At 37.9% G+C, this 17,862-nt stretch overlaps 1 protein-coding gene across 3 annotated transcripts in view; it reads right to left on the bottom strand.

Annotated features, from left to right (window-relative positions):
• Positions 1 to 17,862, bottom strand: part of LOC138174064 (alpha-1-antichymotrypsin-like) — a 42,093-nt gene that overhangs the window by 11,213 nt on the left and 13,018 nt on the right. The window contains exons 1-4 of one of the 3 annotated variants that reach the window (XM_069104209.1): positions 13,333 to 13,512; positions 10,498 to 10,626; positions 9,973 to 10,102; positions 2,076 to 2,349 (exon numbers count right to left, since the gene is read on the bottom strand). In XM_069104209.1, coding sequence (XP_068960310.1) covers positions 2,076 to 2,349; positions 9,973 to 10,102; positions 10,498 to 10,524 — 431 coding nt within the window. In that variant the 5' untranslated portion in view covers positions 10,525 to 10,626; positions 13,333 to 13,512. Of the gene's footprint in view, positions 1 to 2,075; positions 2,350 to 9,972; positions 10,627 to 13,332; positions 13,516 to 17,862 lie in introns of those variants that run through there. The other 2 variants (XM_069104207.1, XM_069104208.1) reach the window with 2 other exon arrangements.

Below are 17,862 nucleotides of genomic sequence, written 5' to 3' on the forward strand. Positions count from 1 at the left end.
TCCTTCCTTCCTTCCTTCCTTCCTTCCTTCCTTCCTTCCTTCCTTCTGTCCTTCCGTCTTTCCTTCCTTCATTCCTTCCTTCCTTCTTTCTTATCTTTCTTTCTCCCTTCCTCCCTCTCTCCCCTCTTTCTGTCCACATAGGGACTCATAGCTTTACATTTGGATGTTCTACCAAAAAATATATAAATTTTGATTGCTGAAGCCTTGCAAGATATATTGGGGTTTGGTGGCTAATTTTTTTTACTCCTCTATATTTATTGATTCTGATATTTAAATGAAAATGGGACAATTATCTCTTTTGTCCCATGTAGTTTCATTTATGTTTTCTTGAAATAGAGGTCTGGAAAGCTAGGCTTTGATAAAGCCCATTGGGATTCAAATGAAACTACTTGACCATAACTTAAACCCAAATCACTTTGGCTCTCACTGACTGGCCAGTCCTAGGTCCCAGCCCAAGACTCACTTGGTCTTTTTTTGGGGTTTGATGGTTCAGAATGAGTGCAAATACTTATTGTTTTAGTTTTGGTCAGAAAATTTGAGGCTCTTCCCCTCCCAGTTTGATTTTTGCAGTGGACAAACTAAGGCCATCTTTTGCCTCATTGCTTATGTACCCTTAAATCACTTAATGAGTGTTGACTCAGACAAACTAAGACATGGGAAAGACCTTAGCTCAAAAAGACCAAAGTCTCTCATTGCAGCTGAGGTCATCTCCAGTCCTCTTGTGTCTTACCACTGGACTCGGATGACTTGGGAGGAAGAGCGAGGATGGGGCACAGGTCACTTAAATCCAATTCACTTGCAAATCAAGACATCACACTCCTGACTTCATTGGTCCTCTTTGAGGGCAAAAGACAGATATATTTGTATCTCCTAACTCCCTGCTCCCCATATGTCACACATAGTAGGGGCTTGACAGGCCTTTTGTGAATTGAAAAATTTAGAATGTCTGAGGTGAAAGAAACTTTAGAGACCCATCTATCTAGTCAAACCCACTAGTTGTTGTTAAATAAGTCCAGAAATAAGTAACTGTGAAGTCATCCCAGTAGTAACTGATCTAGAATTAGAACAAAGGTCTTATGAGCATTCTCTGCTTTGCTACTGCCAACTGAATTGAACTGAAAGAATTAATTAAATTGAATAAAATAATACTGATTTTTTTTAATTTGTTGTGGTAGTAGATGTACAACTGAGTTATTGATAAGTTCATTTCCTTACTCTGGGTCTTGGGAATATTTTTTGGTTTCAAAGAGTCTAGTAAAAACATAAATAGTCCAAGGATGGGAGGCAAGAATTGATCTCATTCTCCAGAAAAGTCCACAGTTTAACTTCATGGCAAAGGGGAAAGAGCCCTAGATTGACAGGAGACTTGGGATGCAGTCCCGATTCTGACACAGAATTGCTGAGTGACCTTGGACAATTATTTTATCCCTCAGTTTTCTTAACTATAAATGAGGGAAATATCATCTACCTCTCCAGGTTGTCCTTAGGAAGCACTTTGAAAACATTAACATTTTATAGATTTGTGAGTTTATTTATTTATCAGACCTATTACGCATCTCCCAATGACGTGACTTAAGTTCCTTTTTAATGCAGTTTTTTTTTTTTTTACATTTTTGTAATTTACTTCTGTGTATGTCAGAAAGTCTCCTGAATTTGTAATCGGTTTGTATCTCTGGTAGTAGTAACCTTGGTAAAGTCATTTTGGTTTTTGAGCCTCAGTTTCTGCATCTGTAAAATGAATATATTTGATGACTACTAAGGACCTTTCCAGCTCAAAAGTCTATATTGTCTTTTTACTTATAAAAAAAATAATTGGAAAGGCACAATTGATGCTTTAACCGGGGACAATCAGGCCCGGGGTATATAAAAAGTGCAAAAACAAACAGAAAAACACCTAGACTTATTACTTCTTAAGATTTTACTGAAGGCTGTTATGGTATTTACAGTAAAGGAGGATGCCAGAAAATAATGGAGTAGTTAGGGATGGAAAGGACATTAGAACACAGATTGAAATACGGAATGAGTGATAGTAAAACTGGGTTCTACCCTGGAGATTATCAACAGTGGATAATTACCTTATTTGGACTGAATTTTTCCACTTTTTCAGTACTTCTGGGCTGAGAGCATCTTCAACATTCTTCATTTTGTTTTCTTCAGGAAGAATAAAAAGTGCCGTAGCATCACCTATGTACTTCAGCTCTACAACTGTGCAGAAAAGCTCTTCGTCTTGGAAAACACCGGTGTAAAATTCATCTTGATGCATCATGGGAATTTCAACAGTTTGGTCTTTACTCACAAAAAACTTACGCTTTCTAGTGCAAAGTGAATTAAATGGTGTTTGCCACTTAGCTTGAGAAAGAGAAGAAAAAATACAGGGAAACTTTATACACAAGGGCCATTTTATAGTGCTATTTACAGACAGGACAAGCTAAACTGACTAAGCCAAGGGTTCTTAACCTGTTTCTTTGTGCCACAGACCCCTTTAACAAAAACCCAGTGAAGCCTGAATAATATTTTGTTATCTACTTTTACTATATTAGAAAATGATAAAATTCAACTAGAAATTAATAAATATAATGTACTTTTATTCATCCAATTTTATGAAACCTCTGAAATCTCTCCAAGGACTCTGGACTGCAGGCTAAGAATCCTTGCTTTAAATTGTAGATTCACAAAAACTTTTTTAACCTAAGATCCTAAAAATATCATTTAAATCACTCCTTCTTTTTCCTCACTGCATCATTTTTACTGCTCCACAGTTCTTGTTGGCATGAGACAGAGGAAATTTAGACAAGAAATAAGAAAAAAGGCAACCCCCCGCCCAAAAAAAAATCCTGGACCAAAGGATCATGGGATCATAGATTTAGGAACAGAAGGAACCCTCGAATGACTTTTAGCACAGCCCCATCTTTTTCCTGATGAGGAAGATGAGCCTCACAGTGGTTAAATGACTTGTCCAAGCTCAACAAGGCATTCAAGTGCAGAGCCAGGGTTTAAACCTCAATTCTCTGTCCAGAAATCCAACATTCTTTCTCTTTAGCCATGCTACCCTTTTGGAGAATATGGAAACACTGAAACAAATGGTCATAAATTTGGAGCAAGGAGCCATCTAGTCCATCTGCTTCATTTTAGAAAACCTGGTCCATTTTGTCAGAGATCACATCAATTACAGGTCAGTCAGCTGAATGAAATTAAATAACAGAATGTGCAGAGAAAAGAATGGGGATGAGACTATAGGTAGAATATGAGAATCAGAACTGGAATTCAACCTAGAAATATAAGTGGCTCTAAGATAAGGAGAATGAGTGAACAAGCATCTGCTACATGTGAGGTACTTTACAAATATTCTGTCATTTAATTCTTACAAAAATTCTGTGACATAAGTGCTAGTATTATTTCATTTTATAATTGAGGAAATTGAGGTAGAAAGTAGTTAAGCAACTGGAGACCAAAACTAGAGTCAATGGATGGAACTTACAAAACTTGATTTTGGTTTGAAGTAACGACAACAGTATCTTTCTGATGATCAGACATACCATAGTGTAATGGGCTACTTTGGTAGGTAGTGAGCTCACTATCATAGTTGGACACTTGATTACTTGTTCTGAATGTTGTGCAGAGAACATTCATGAACTTCATGAACTCTAAGACATCTAAGAATCCTTCCAATTTTTTAATTCTCCAATTAGCCTGAGCTTCCAAGTTCAGTGCTGACCTCTGTATACCAGCACCTCCATCCTCGTCCAGGATGGTTTTGGAGAACAGTGAGGTTAAATGGAAGATCATTAATAAGACTTGGCTACGAGTCCATAAACCACCACTTCACAACCATGTGACTGAGCAAAGTATTTCTCCTTAATGGGTAATGCAGGAAGACAATCCCCATCCTACCTCTTTAGGAGAGACATTTGTTAGCATCAGTAGAGCTAATAGATCCATATTACTCTATGAACGTTAGCTATGTTACTCCCCCTGTCCTTGAAAATCCCTTTGCTACCACCAACACTGTCCCTGACATCACTTTATAGACAAAACAAGGTTTAGCCATAACTGGAGTCTTTGGCAATTCTGTGGGCACAATGTTTGCTGAATCTCTGAGATTGACTAAATTGTTATCTCTAAGCTATAGTAAAGACTAAAGAGCTGGAGACTCCTAATGGGCTGATCTGAAGCAGCCTGACAGGATAGGTTGGCTTTGTGGCTGGGGCAATCCTGCCAAAGCAAACTCCATCCTGTCAGAACAATTGCTGACCATGCAGCCAGCAAGAACCCTACCCAAAGAAGGAGACCTCGAAGGAAAATCCTATCCTAGGAAAGCAGAATGACCTTAGTGTACAGATTTGAAATCTGATTGATAAAGTAACCAATCATGGCTTTAGAACATTGACAGCAAAGCAGGCATCCTTCCTCTCTTCAGGAAGCTGGTGGCATTGGAGACTGGCATGAGGCACATTCTGTTACTCATGGCCAATGTACTCATTTGCTAGATTTGCTTAACTTCTTTTTACAGAAGATATTCTATTGATGGCAAGAAAAGCATTGGGGGAGTGTGGCTAGGTGGCACAGTGAATAGAGCACCATCCCAGAAGTCAGGAAGACCTGAGTTCAAATCCACACTCAGACACTTAACACTTACAAGCTGTATGACATTGAACAAGTCACTTAACCCCAATTCCCCTGCTTTCTATTATAAAGTCTATTGTAATGTGGAATCTATTATCATCACTAATAAGTCAGGGATCATTTAAGCTCTTACTGCCAAGTACCCTGTGAAGTACTGGAGATAAAAAGGGTGATAAGAATAGTCATTGTCTTCAAAGACTTCCCATTCTAATATGGTGAATAACATGGAAATAACTAAGTATCTACAAGTTGTTCATTCATTATCCTTTACACTTGAAGAGGACAAAATGACATCACAATGTCAAGGACAAAGTACAGCACGTCTGATTATATGACTAGATGGATGGTAATCTCAGAAGGGAAGGTAAAAGCAGCTGCAGAGCCTGGGAGGGCCTCTTATAGAAGGGGGAATTTGAAGATTCAGAAGGTAGGTCTTAAAGAAAGTCAGAGAAGCCAGGAGATAAAGTTGAGGAAGGAGAGCAGTACAGGCATAGGGAATAAACCAGTGCACAGGCTTCAATTAGGAGAGGGAGTGTCCTGGGTGAGGAACACCAAGTAAGCCAGATTAGCTGAATTTTAGAGTGTAAGAAGGGGAGTCAAATGTAAGAAGTCTGGAAAGGTGGGAAGGGAACAAATTGTGAGGGACTTTAAATGTTATACAGAGTATTAGTCTAGTACTTAATATTATATATAATACATATAATATATAACAATAGAAATTAGAATTATGAGTCTCTCTTTGTCCATTCTCATCCCTCATTCTCAATCTACCTCACTGACTGGGTTTATATGAGTCTTAAGCATTGGAATTGAGCCAAGGAATACATTTCCACACCTACTTACCAATGAATCAGATTGGTAGAAAGAGATGCTACTTCTGCAGTTCATTCACCCACAAGTCCTAGAACTTCAGCACTTTGGGAAACATAGGGCTACAGCTGTAACATGGACATCAGGGAATGTGCAGGTACATTTGGAGGCTGACTGTGTGGCTGTGGGGACCCGATAAATACTACAGCAATGGCATTTAACTTTTACAAAGAGGAAATGAATCTAATCACAACATTGAGGAATGGCCTGGAGTTGAATAGAGTAGAGATAAATGTAGAACTTGATGGATCAAATCAAGGGTGTCAGAAATCGTTCTTTTTCACCTGAGATGCATTAGCCATTCTAGGGATACATGATCCCCAAATGGAGAAGATGCACAATTAAAACTATAAAGGAGTAAGTCTTTCCTGAACAATTATTATCCTCATTTTACAGATGAAGAAATGAAGACATGGAAAAGTCAAACAAAAGGCTTAGAACCACACAGTGAGTCAGAGATGACATCCCAAGTCTCCTAAATCCAAGATCCTGGCTCTTTTCTTTTGGGAAGGTTTCTTCCAACCAGTCCATACTGTGCAGCCCAAACCATGAAAGTAGCAGATTGGTGGCAGCAGAAAGTTTATGAAAAAACACCTAGACCTCCATGGCTAGGGGGAAGGAGAAATAATGAGAGAACAATGATGGATGTGAGCTGGGCCAAGCAGGGAAGGAAATTTAGATGACAAGAGGAAGAGTTGGGGCAAGTACTCTCTGAGAAAAGAGGAGGAGAAAAGAAAAGATAGGGTGACATGAACTAGCCTGAAAATAGAGGCACAATTTGGGATGTGGAAGTCAAGAGAATTTTTAGTTTCATCTCTCTGATGAACTAACTCATTCTTGGAATATGCTCCCTCGTCACTTTCGAATCTTAGAATCTCTAGCTTCTTTTAAAAACTCGATTCAAGTACTGCCTCCTGCATGAGGAATTTTCTCATCCCTCTAGTTGCCAGCATCGCCTCCTATGATTATCTTCTATTTATTTTGCATGTATTTTCATATGTACATATTAATTTATTTACTCATTCATTTCGTTAAATTCTTTTTGTTGTCCCTGAAAGAATTTAAGCGCCTTGATTCCAATACAATAAGTGAGCTTGATAAATGCTTTTGGATAGATTGATTGATTTCTTGCCCTACTAACATTTCATTTTCAATGATTATAAGAATATAATGAAATAGAAAGAGTATAATAATCTTTCCAGCTGTAACATAGGTTCTAAATTGTAACATTCTGCGCCCTATGACTCTAACGTCTCTTCCAGTTTGGAAATGTTACATTCTGTAACTGAAGCCCTTGCTAATTCTAACATTGTCTGGGTCTCAACTGAGCTACTGCTCAAAATGAGCTACTTCCAAGCTCCCATGCTCAACAAGGGATGTGTCCATGCTATCTTCTTCAATTGAATGTAAAGTCTTTGAGAACAGGAACTGTTCTCTTTGTATGCTAGCATCTACAGTTCCTAGGACAGAGTAGATGCTTAAGAAGCGCTGATGGATGCCGCTGTAGCTATACCATGAGCAAACTTGGAATTAAACTAAACTACTAATCACAAGCTATAACTGGTTAAATTGAGAAAGAAAACAATTCCTCCCATCTGGATGTGGTCCATTTTTCCCAACCCCAAATTCTAACAACTAACTGAAGAAAGCACATTGGCCGTACAAGTGGTTTACGTAATCATATAGCTGGCTAAGCCAATTCACAAATAGCCTGTGGTGCTGAACTGTACCCTTTATTGGTGAAGCATTGGCAGTATTTACTGAATGGTAACATATTTATCTTTTATGAATCCAGCTTCTAGAAAACCCCAAGGAGGAATCATTGAAGATCAGAGGTATGGTATAAAGAAAGACTGATGGCTTTCAGGTAAGGAGATCTAAATCTATGTGTGATAATAAATGGGTCACTTAAATCTTAAGCTGTAAAGAAAAAAGGTAACAATATTCACAGATCTACACATATACCTTCAGCAGATGCTATAGATAGACAAAAACCTAGAAACAGGATTGAATAGAAGATATTATTGGATCAAATTTTGGAAATTCTTCCACACTTCCAATGATTCAAAGCCACTCTTTGGCCTAAAAACCCATCTCTTAAACCCCAATTATATCCTTCTGCTGAAAACATATGGAAATAATGGACAATAATTTCTCAAAAAGTCATTATTTCAGGTGACCCACCTGAGAGAGGACATAAAATATATGAATGAGTGTATGCACTACCAGAAAGAGAAGTGAGCTTGTCATGTTGTAAGAGGGAGGATTAATAAAGAAAAAAGCCAAGTGCTGCTCTAATAGTAACAACATAGACATTGAAAAAAAGCTTTTAGCCCATTAGGTTGACTCCTTTATGGAAGGTCTATGGAAAGTGTTGCATAGAATCAAGAAGTATGGGTGTGTTGTTATCTGTACCAAAGAGGATTACCATGTCCTAGAAACATAATCCAGAAGTGAGATTTATGTTATAGGATGATAGTGAGAAAAATGTGCTGAATACTAAAAATTATATACAATTGTAAGTTATAATTATTACCAGAAAAGTAAATAAAAATGAATTACCCATGGCCAATCGTCTCAATGTTTCCAGGAAGCTGTAAACCAAGGGAACAGAAAGTTAGTGGGAGGGATTTTGAATTAGAAAGATTGTCTACTGGATCTTTTATTGGAAGCACCATTAGTTAATGGAAGGTGATCATTGTGGTCCAGGCTTCGTGGGTTTTGGCCATATAGGTCCAGAGAGAAGGTTGTCCTGATTTCATCTTGAGGTAAAAAGCAGAGAAGCCCAAACTTCACCTATAGGCCACAACCAGTTGTTGTAAGCAACTAAGTTGTCTTTGACAAGAGAGAATTTCAAGGGACTGGAGTAAAGAAGAGGAATTGTTTTAAATCTGAATAGTGAGGGTCTTCCTGCACAGGGATATAAATGCTTCTGTGGGCTCATAATCATAGAGGTTTAAGGTTGAGGAAGATGACTTCAAACATTTTGCAAATAACCTGAATACCAGGAAGTCTACTCTTAAGAAAGTGAGAAGAGAAAGAAAAAAGATGTCTTGACAGAATTCTGGTCTCCTAACACTTTTAATGTAAGTTGGCAACACAGATTAGCCTTACCTAATGGAGACTAAATTAGATGCAACCTAGAGCAAGATCCAAAATGGGACCGAGCCAACTGCCCAGGAGGAGAAGGTCTGAAGAGGAGTTCAGGCCATCAAGGAAGAGGAACATAAGAAAGACTAAGTCCTTGTATGTTTGTATCAAGTACCAGAACTAACACACAACCTGATGCCTTACAAACATCCTCTTCTTCCATTCTCATGACTCCTTCTGTATTACACCTAGGATCAAATCTTAAGTCCTATATTTAGTATGTAAAGCCTCCCATGACCTGGTCCTTCCTTCCTTTGTAGTCTTCTTACATTTTACTCCCTTTTCTGTACCCTACAGTCCATCTCTACTGGCCTTCTTGCTGTTTCTTGTTAATGTTTTATTGCCCATTTCCATCCATGTCTTTACACTAGGTGATGCCCGTGCCTGGAATATTCTCATTCCACACCTCGTTCTTTTAGTTTCCCTGGCTTCCTCCAAGATTCAGCTCAAATACTGCCTTCTCCAGGCCTTTCTCAGTTCTTCCAGCTATTAATGACTTTCTCAGCCCACCTTTAATTTATTCTGTATACATCTTTTATTTACATAGATTTTTGTTTTCTCTGTGTGTGTGTGTGTTTGTCATGCTATTTCCTCTATTCCAAGCTAAGTTTCTTGAGGACAAGGGCTGTTTTGGATTTCCTTTGTATCTCCAGTGCTTAACAGAATGCCTGGCACATAATAAGTGTTTTATGAACTCTTGTTGATCAACTGACCTATATATAGCCTGGAACAGTAAGCACTGGAAGAAGGTTTGATTCTCAGATCTGGCACTTCTTTCATGTGTTACCTTAAACAAGTCCCTTTACCTTACTGAGTCTATGTAGATGTCCTGTCTATAAGGACTATCCCAGCTTTAATGTTCTATGATCCCATGGTTACAGTAACAACAAAAAACAAAATGAAAATCTGCAAAAATCACTCTATGTCAATTGTCAAGGCATAAAGCAGAAGTGGAGGGAAGACTACATCCTCTTTACTTTTTTTTTTTTTTACAAATTGATCCTAAATCTGAGAGCTTAATGCAGTTCAACTTCCTTAATTTACAAAAACAACAACAAAACCATACTCAATGGGGAAAGTGACTAGTCAAGAGCCACTGAGAGATTCAAACCCAGGTCCTGTAACTCTAAGTCCAGGAGTTTTGATCATGAGGAACCTAGGCCAAGACAGAAGATGGTGCAAGCAAGAAACTGGTAGGAGACTCCAATGGAACAAACCCAGGGGCTTGCCTGTAAGAAAAGATGTGAGGTCATGGGCCTAACAGTCTTAGAAAAAAAAATTTCCTCTTGAGAAGAGAGTAAACTACCCAAATAAACCCATAATTCTTACCTTTAAAGAATATGTAATTCACAAGAATCATTAGCGTGTCTTCATCAAGCCTGTCAAACAGTTTCTCGATTTTCCCTTGGGTTTGCCTCTTGACATAATCATTGATCTGCTGTGTTGCCAAATCAGAGTTCTGGAAGCTAACAGGGAAAACTTCTGCTGAATACAGAAACTTGCTGTCTTCCTGGAACTTCTCCAGCAATTCCAAACTTTGTTTGATAAACAAGGCATTGCCTGTGCTTAGTTGGACTGGGTGGTTGGAGATATTGAGGGAGCTTATGAGTTGCTGAAAGCCTCTGTGGATTTCAGCCTCTGGGGTCTCTGTCAAGCTGAATCTCAGACCCTCTAGGATCTGAGTCTGGGTGCTTCCTCTGGCCCCCAGAGAAAGGAGAGCAAAGGCAATTGATATACTCAGGGGAGAGAAAAGGATATTCTCCTTGCTGTTTTCTAAAATAAGCTTCTTGTATAGAAGTAATGTAAACTCAACATTGTCAGTGTATACTGGTGGAAATTCTGAATTCATCCTACCAGGTTGCCCCTCCAGGATCTGGTCATAAATCAGAGCTTTCTCTGAGTTGAGATAAAACAGCTCAGTGACAGAATACAGCCGCAAGCAGCCCCAGAATATAGGCAGGATACAATCTTCCAACCTGCAATCTGTGGAAAGGAAACATCACTGAAGTTACTGCAGACAATGTGCTAGGAAAGACTGGACTTGGCAACTTTGTGGTGCATTAATAGAACAGGGGGTGAGGAACCTGTGACCTTGAAGCCACATGTGCCTCTTCAGTTCTTCAAGTTTGGATTCAGTCAAAGGGCCACACTTGAAGACCTAGAGGGCCAAATGTGACCTCAAGGTCTGAGGCTCCCCACCTCTGAGATAGAGTGTTGAGTATGGATGCAGGAAGACTCATTTTCCTGGGTTCAAATCTGGCCTCAGACACTTAGTAGCTGTATGACTCTGGCCCAATTACTCAATGGTTTGCCTCAGTTTCCTCATCTGTAAAATGAGCTGGAGAAGGGGCTGCTGCCATCACCAGTCCTTGATTTACTCTCAAAGTCAGAGATAGCTGCAGAAAAAAACTGTGAAGTTGTCTTTGGTCCTTCCCCATGAAATCCTTTGCCTCCTTTCTTGTTCCCCTTTCAATCCTCTCATTTCCCCATAAACCTGAATCTCCCTCCCCTAGTATCTCATTGCTACTAATACCTATTAAGATATTCATTGATAACTGAAGCTTAGCTTAGTGCATGACCTTTCCCCACTGGGATATTTGCATTTAAATCAGGGTTAAAGACCAAAAGCCTTTGCAGACTCAAAGGAATTGATTGATCATTCCTTAGGCTTAGGAGAATGATGGGATGCATTTCAAATCATGATCTATTCCTAAAAATACATAGAACCAGAAGGGATCTCAGAACTAAGCCATCTCATCTTCTTATGTTATAGATAAGGAGGAAACTGGTGCTCAGGAAAGTTATGACTTTCTGGAGATCACTCAGATGCTTCATTATAGAGCCAGAAGCTAAAAGCATCTTTAATGTAATTTAATCTTCAATTCTCCCTTAATGCTGAAAGGTCCTTTGTTGTTATGGTACATTCGCATCAGACTCTTTGTGACCCCATGGACCACACTGTCTATAGAATTCTCTTGGCAAAGATGTTGGAGTAATTTGCATTTTCTTCTCCAGTGGATTAAGGCAACAGAAGCTAAGTGACTTGATTGAGGTCACACAGCTAGTAAGTGTCTGATATTGAATCTGAGCTCAGGTCTTCCTGACTCCTGGCCCACTGCTGCATCTACTGAGCCATCCAGCTTCCTGAAAGGGAGAAAGAGACCTCAGATATGATCTAATCCATGCCTTTCACTTAACAGTTGAGGAAAGTAAGGCATAGAGAGAGGAAAGGACTAACCTAAGGTCACACAGGGAGCCAGTGAGAAAGCAAGGATTAAAACCTAGGTCTTCTGATTCCTTATTTCTAATATACACCCCTCCTTCTGGGCACCATGTTCATTTGTTTCTGAGAAATTGATCATTTCCCATGAGAGCAAACAAATTCTAGTTTCAGGGCAAAGCAACTCAGTGCGTTATGCTCAATCAAACAATGTATCAGCAGGCATCAACTGAGTAGAAGGATGTGCTGGCAAGTGCTTTAACAAGCAGCTCTCCTAGGAAACAAAACTTGTGCTCACCACATTCTTTTAAGTTCAATCTGCATCACTACCCTTTTTTCTATCACCTTCTTTACTTTAGACAATCGAAGAAAAAATAAACCAAGGCCTGATTTGTAACTTGTGCAATAAAAGCTTGTACTAAAAATTTAACAATTGGTTCTTCCAAATTCATAGCACACCTGCCTTAAGTGCTTACTGTGTGTCAGGCACGGGGCTAATTTCTAGGGATAAAAAAGCAAAAATACAACAGTTTTGTTAATGGAATATCAGCAAAGTATTCTATCCTTACATCATCTTTAACTTAAGGTGCCTGCTGTAAGGAAGGAAGAGAATCCTGGTCTTCACCTCCAGGCTAATGACAGTGAAAATTCTAAATGAGCATGTACAGTTTAAAATTTATTGTCCCATTTACATCACAAATATGATTCCATTCCTCATTCCCTCAAAAACAGTCATCAGTAGGAAGCCAGTGTCACTTAAAAAAAAAAAAAACAAAGCATATTCAAAATCATTTTGCCATCCTGTGCTTACAAAAGCAGGTTACTTTGGTATAGGCTAGTCCTCAGGAAATCATAGACACCAAAGGACTCAGAACTGGAAGGAATTTTGGAATATAGAATGGTAGGAAACGAAATACAGAGTGTTAGAAACTGAAGGCACCTTAAACCGAAGAATGTCAGAATTAGATCAGACTTGGAGTATAGAATGTCAGAACCAAAATCTCTAGGGTTGGATAGGTCCTTAGATCATTACACTTGTTCTTATTTTCATATCACCATGTGGTTTATCAAGCATTTTCCTCAGAACAGCCCCAGCAAGGCAGGCAAAGCAACTATTAGTACAGACATTTTTTGGATGAGAAAACTGAGATACAGAGTCACATGTATAGAAAAGTACCCTGCTTTTCTGCCATCGAGGCTTCCCTCTAGTTACTGGCAGAGCTTAAATGAGAAGAGAGGTTTCTTGTTGAACGAACTCCTGGGATGTCCTAGAAAGTCAATGAAAAGACCTTGAATTTAAATCATGATGATATTACCATAATCAGTTTAAATTTAGGTAAGTTGCTTTCTTACTCTTGGCCTCATTTTCTCCATCTATAAAATGCATAACTTGGACCAAAGTACCTTTCAGCTTTGATATTCTCTGATGCTATTAACTCAAATATCAAAAAGCAAAGAGATTTACTTACCTGAGCTGAAAGCTTGGAAGAGAAAAATCTTCCTTACCACTCACTCCCAAAGCAAACTGAGCTGCTCACTTTGCTCAATGCCTATCTTCACTCTTATTTGCCACCAGAAAGAGCTCCTCCCCCAGTTTATTAAGCAGAAAACAGGAAAACACAGGGACTTGTTTGTGCTGAAATTGGCAAAGGGATGATTTCCAGGAACTTCATCTTCCCAATTATCTCCCTCTTCCCCACATAAACATTAAGGACACATTTATTATTTAATCTGTGTGTTTCATAATGCATTTTCCGTAGATCTCAGCCAGAGAGAAAGATTTCGTCCAAGAGCTATGGGAGCACAGGGAGAACAAAATCTATTAGTTACTCAATCCTTATAGGCAATCAGGAAATGAAGAAATTTTTTTATTCATTTTTGTTATCTTGGCCAGATTGTTGATAAATTAGGGACTGTTTGCAGCTCAACTGGGAAAATTATGTCAAGTTTGCTTCTATTAACTGTTTGATTCCTAAAGATACTTGGTTTTGTTGTTAATATTTATATTTTTCAAGCTTGATATGTTGATATGTTCAATATCTGACAATTAATGTACTAGGTGAGAGAATCAGAATGCTGAGAAGTCATAGAAAATCAGATTCAAAAGGAACATTGGAAATCATCTTCTCCAGTTTTTTTTCATTTTTTTTCAGAGGAAGAAACAGACCAAGAGAGGGAAAGGACTTGTCTGAGTTATAGGTGGAGTTCAAACCAATGCCTTCTGTCCCATGATATATACAGCACTCCCTCTACTACACTGAGTTACTCTTGCAAAGTTTCAATCACTATTTAAATGTTAGATGCTCTTGTGTAGACTTTAGGGTTTGCAAAGTGCTTTACATATTATTATACTACCTCTTACACTAATCCTAACCCTACATTCTAACCCTAATCCTAACTCTAAATTTAGGCACTAAACCTCACATTAACACTAACACTAACCCAAACCCAACATTAATCATAACTACTAAACATAAGCCTAATACCTAACCCTAATTCTGTAAACGCAATATCAATTTATCCATGAACCATAATGATAACCATAACCATAAACCAATTTTAACTCTAACCCTAAAACTAATCCTAATTCCAGCACTAAACCTAACCCTAAACCTAAGTCTAATTCTGGCTTTAAACCTAAAGCTTAGACTAAGCCTAAGCAAAAGCTTAAGCTAAACCATAACCCTAACCCTAATTCTAGCACTAATTCCAGAACTAACCCTATCCCCTAAACTAATTTTGATCCTAAACCTCATTCCAGCCCTAATTCCTATACTAACCCTAAATTCCTGAAACACTAATCCTAAACCTAGCCCTGACCCTAGCCCTAATCCTAACCCTAACTCTAACCCAAATCCTAACCCCAAACCTAAACCTAATCCTAAACTTCACCCTTACCCCATACCTAATTTCGGAACTAAACATAAACCCAACCCTCACTGTTACAGTAAACCTAAATCTAACCGTAACCCTAATCCTAATTCCAGCCCTAAACCTAATCCTAACAACAATTCTGGCACTAACACAAACCCTAACCTTGAATTTAACACTACAATCTAACCCTAAACCTAATTACAATATTAATATAATCCTAACCCTAACACTCAACCTAATCATAATTTCAACACTAAACCTATTCCTAATTCCCAACCAAGCCTAACTTATTCCAACCTCTAAACAAAATACTGGCATTAACTCTAAACCTAAATCAGGCAATAACCCTAAACGTAACATTAATTCAACAGTAAGCATGACACTAATTCCAGAAATGAACTTAATCTAAAACTAACTCTAATAATGATTTTAGCACTAACCCTAAGCTTCATTCCAGAAATAACCCTAACCTAATCCAAACTCTAACCATAAGCATTACACTAAAATTAAACTAACCCTAATCATAATCCTAACCCTAACCCTAATTCAACAAATAACCTTAAGCTTTAAAAAAGGCTACCCATAACCTGAACCTTAAGCCTAACTCAAAAGCTAAACCAACACTAAAATAATCATAACCACAACCCTAAAATTGATGTTGATTCTAGCATTGACCATAAACTTCATTCCAGCAATAACCCTAATGCTAACTCAAACCCTAAATATAGCCCTAATCCTAATCCTAAAACCAAGGGCACAATAAACCTAACCCTGATGCTAATTCCAGCACTAACCCTAACAAAACCTAAACTCTAAACCAAACAGTAACCCTAAAGCTCATTCTAAGCCTAAGCCTAACCATAACACTAAACATAAATCTAATTCCAGGACTAACCCAAACTTTAACCTTAACCTTAAAGGTAACCCTAAATCTAGCACTAACCTAACCCTAATCCTAAATCTAATACTAACCCAAAACAATAAAAACAATTAAAGAAGCAACCCTCACTATAAACCATAACCCTACCTCTAGCCAAAATCTAAGGAAATCCTAACCTTAAATCAAACCCTAACATTAACACTAATCCTAATTGTAACCTTAATACTAACCCTAATTACAGCAATGATCCTAACACTAATCCTAACCATAGCTGTCTAAAGCTAAGCCTAAACCAAAGCCAACCAAAGTCCTAGACTAACCTTAACCCTAACCCTAAGTCCAATTCAGCAACTAATCCTAACCCTAACCCTTTCCCTAAAAATAACCCTAAACTAACCCTAACCCTAATTGTAGCAAGAAAGATAACTTTACCCTAATGTTAAGTCTAAGCCTAATATTAATCCTAACCTTAATCCTCACACTAACCCTCTAATTAACCCTAACCATAACTTTAATCCTAAATCTAAAGAACTAGCCCTTAACCTAGCCCTAATTCTAATCCTAACCATAACCCTGAGACTAACCCTAATCTTAACCTAACTCTAAAGCTAACCCTAAAACTCACCCTAATTCCAGCACTAACCCTAAGCCTAACCTTAACCCTCACCTTAGCCCTAACCCTAACCCTGTCCCTAATCATAAACCTAACTTTAACCCTCATCCTAACCCTAATGAAGGCACTAACTCTTACCCTAATCCTAACCCTAACCATAACCCTAACCCTGAAAACAACTGAAACAGATTGATTTCAGATAAGTGAAGCAGAGTCAAATGAACATTTAAATTTTTTTTTAATTTATAGCATTCACTCATAAAGTTTTCAGTTCCACATATTTTCTACTCTTTTACTGCCCCCTCCCTAAAAGAGCATGAAATCTGATATAGGCTATACATAGTCAATCCTATTAAACATGTTTCAACATCAGTCATGTTGTGAAAAAAGGGGGGAAACAACAAGAAAGAAAAAAAACAAAAAGGCTTTGACTATGCTTTGATCTACATTCAGACTCCATAATCCTTTCTCTGGATGTGCATAGCATTTCCCATTTTGTGTCTTTTGGAATTGTCTTAGATCATCCTATTGCTGAGAAGAGCTAAGTGTATCAACGTTGGTCATCACACAATGTTGCTGTTTCTAGGTAAAATGTTCTCCTGGTTCTGCTTTCTTCACTCAGCATCAGTTCATGAAAGTCTTCCCAGCTTTTTCTTAAATCTACCTGCTTATCATTTCTTATGAAACAATAGTATTCCATTATATTCATATACCACAACTTGTTTAGCCATTCCCTGATTGAGGGACATCATCTCAATGTCCAATCTTTGCTACCCCAAAAGGAGCTGCTATAAATATCTTTGTGCATGTGAGTCCTTTCCCCTTTGTCAAATGAACATTTTGAGGCATTTTGAGGGTTTAAGATGATTTACTCAGTGATATTTGTCAGAGGAAAAACATATTATTTATTATAATAATACAATCAGTATATAATATAATTAATATTATATAATATGCTATTTGTTAGATGGATAGATAGAGAATTTTTTAAAGATTTGCCATGTGTCAGGCACTGTGCTAAGTACCGAGGCTAAAGATAAATGTAAGCAAAACTGTCCCTGACATGGAAGAACTTACTTCCTATTGCCATACTGGTTAGCAAGGAGAGGAAGTGAAGGATGGTACTCACATTGGATCATGAGCTCAAAATAAATTAGATATCTTTTGTTATTTTTATGATTTTTGAAAAATATTGATATTTTTCAATATTGATATTCAAAATATTCAAAATATTCAATATTTTTCAATATTGATATATTCAGAGTAATAACTAGTGGGAAAATATATCTGTGCTGGAGTCAGCTCATATTGGAATTCTTGGTTAAATTTTCAGTGAGAGCATTCACACCTTAGAAGGCAGCAAATGCTACAAACCAGGGGTTCATTTATTGTTTCATTGATTGATTATATTTAAGAAAATAATGGAGAAAGTGTTAGCAACTAAGAGAAACTCCCAATAAAGTGTATGACACACCTTGTCGCCACTTTGATATTTTTTTTCTCACAAAGGACATTGATTCACCTGTAGGACAGTCAAGGGATTTAGTTAATGACATATCAACTCTCCTCATTGACTTCTGTTTCTCCCTTTGTTTTTAAGTTCCCTTGAAATCTTTACCTCATTTGATCTTT

Source organism: Petaurus breviceps, unplaced genomic scaffold, assembly GCF_028583685.1.
Source record: "Petaurus breviceps papuanus isolate PSGF00001 unplaced genomic scaffold, PetGlider_PUasm1.0 685, whole genome shotgun sequence".
NCBI classification, from domain to species: domain Eukaryota; kingdom Metazoa; phylum Chordata; class Mammalia; order Diprotodontia; family Petauridae; genus Petaurus; species Petaurus breviceps.